The 1,973-nt window shown below is 42.6% G+C and overlaps 1 protein-coding gene across 1 annotated transcript in view; it reads left to right on the top strand.

Moving 5' to 3' along the window:
• The window catches only part of Map3k5 (mitogen-activated protein kinase kinase kinase 5), a 199,500-nt gene that overhangs the window by 184,525 nt on the left and 13,002 nt on the right, over nt 1–1,973 (top strand). Inside the window, exon 25 of the mRNA XM_031380745.1 lies at nt 822–927. Coding sequence (XP_031236605.1) covers nt 822–927 — 106 coding nt within the window. The remainder of the gene's footprint in view (nt 1–821; nt 928–1,973) is intronic.

Below are 1,973 nucleotides of genomic sequence, written 5' to 3' on the forward strand. Positions count from 1 at the left end.
CTTCAAAAAGGCCAAACAATTCATCCTCTGATCCTGGGGAGGTTCCTGGAGCACAGACCACAGGGATGGAAGCAGGTCAGGAGTGCAGGACTGTTGGGTGAGAACTCAGAGCTGACTGAGTCCCAAGTTCCAATTCTACATGAGAAAGAGCCGTAAGGATGGACCATGCAGACCTCCACATAATAACATGAGGGTACATGGTGCCCCAGGTGGTTGAAATCACTAATTTTATATGATTAAAACTCATTTGAGGAAATAAAAGTGATTGACATAGGAAGTCTTTATTCTGTGTAGTTCACAGTAGTTTTTTGAAAGGACAGAATGGTCGGGTGTATAACTATTTAAATGGGTGGAACACTTAGCAGCCATTGTAAAAAGTTATCTTTACAACAACGATCTTTTTTTATGTGACTGGGCTTTCTGGAATATTCTAGCAGATTACTCCCCTGTATAGATAGGCATGAGCAATGGTTGCAGGAAAAGAAGAAAAGGATCAGACTGTGGCAAGGTGTACGCTGTGCATCGATGCTAATCTGTACTCTCTTCCCTTGGTTTTTCCAAATCCTGAATGTGCTCAAGCATTTTTCTGTGTTAAATGGCAGTCAGGACGTTGTAGGGTCGGAACTGTCTTGATTGAACTCTCCCTGCTTTTACACCGTCTACCAGCTGTTTTAAGTACACAAACTGTAGCCCTTCCTCTTCCTCATGCTATGCCCATGCATAGAAACACACACACACACATACCTTCCAAGGGAAGAGAATAATAGTAATAACTAATGTAAACATAGGTTAACATAGACTAAAGGTCACTGTTTCTCCAGGTCAATAAAGTCCTTCGGAATCATAACATCAAGCCACACTGGATGTTTGCCTTGGACAGCATCATCCGGAAAGCTGTGCAGACAGCTATTACCATCCTGGTTCCAGGTGAGAGCTACTTACCTACTGCGTAAAGATAGGTAGTGCTTGTATATTCTGGGTTGGTCTGCCTCTGCCACTCCATTTCTGGTTTTCTTCAGTGTTTTTAAGAGGCCTTGTTGCCTTTAAAAAAAAAAATCATTTCTGAGTCTTACTTTCCTTTTGCTCTGATAATGCCATGACCAAAGCGACTCATAGAAGGAAGAGGGTTTATCTGGGCTTTTCAGCTTCAGAACACCATGGAGAGGAGGTGTGCTGGAGGGCAGGCATGACGGCAGAAGCAGCAAGCTGGAAGCTGTCATCTTAAATCACAAGCACGAAGCAGAAACAGCAAACTTGAAGTAGCCCAGGTCTCTAAACTCTCATAGCCTGCTCCCAGTGGCCACACCTCCAACAGGGCCACCATACCCCTAAGCCTTCCCAACAAGTGTCCCCAGTTAGAGACCAGGTACCCAATTACATGAGCCTATGGGGGTATTCTCATTTTAATCACCACAGTCACCAAATAGCATTCATTTAGTAATCCAGTATGCACAAGGTTACAAAGAGCAAAACATCCACCATTAGTGAGGAGGATTAGTTAGGCAGCATGCTAAGACATGAAGAAAAACTAGAAGCTGTAAGATGCCCTGAATAGTTATGAATTTCAATAGACACATTTCCTCCTCACTGTTTTTAACCAGTGAATGTCACTTCTTCCACAGCCCACCAGCCCTTCTCACACCAACTGGCAATATTCTTCCAGAGTTAAGGCCCAGGAACTAGATTTAAAAATAAATAAATAAATAAAGTTTTAGATTAATCACAAAATTGAGAGGAAAGGCGCAGTTTCCTTTATGTCCTCCATTCCAACATGCATGTAACCTGTCCCATTATGAGCATTCCCCACCGGGATGGCACATTTGTCACAGTTGATGAACACTTAGAGTCCATTCACATAGGCTCACTCTTAGAACTGTCCAACCTGTGGGTCTGGATAAATATAATGATGTCTCCCTACCACTAGATATCACAAAGAATATTTTTATGGCTCTGAAAAAAAACCCTCTATACTC

Source organism: Mastomys coucha, unplaced genomic scaffold, assembly GCF_008632895.1.
Source record: "Mastomys coucha isolate ucsf_1 unplaced genomic scaffold, UCSF_Mcou_1 pScaffold2, whole genome shotgun sequence".
NCBI lineage: Eukaryota > Metazoa > Chordata > Mammalia > Rodentia > Muridae > Mastomys > Mastomys coucha.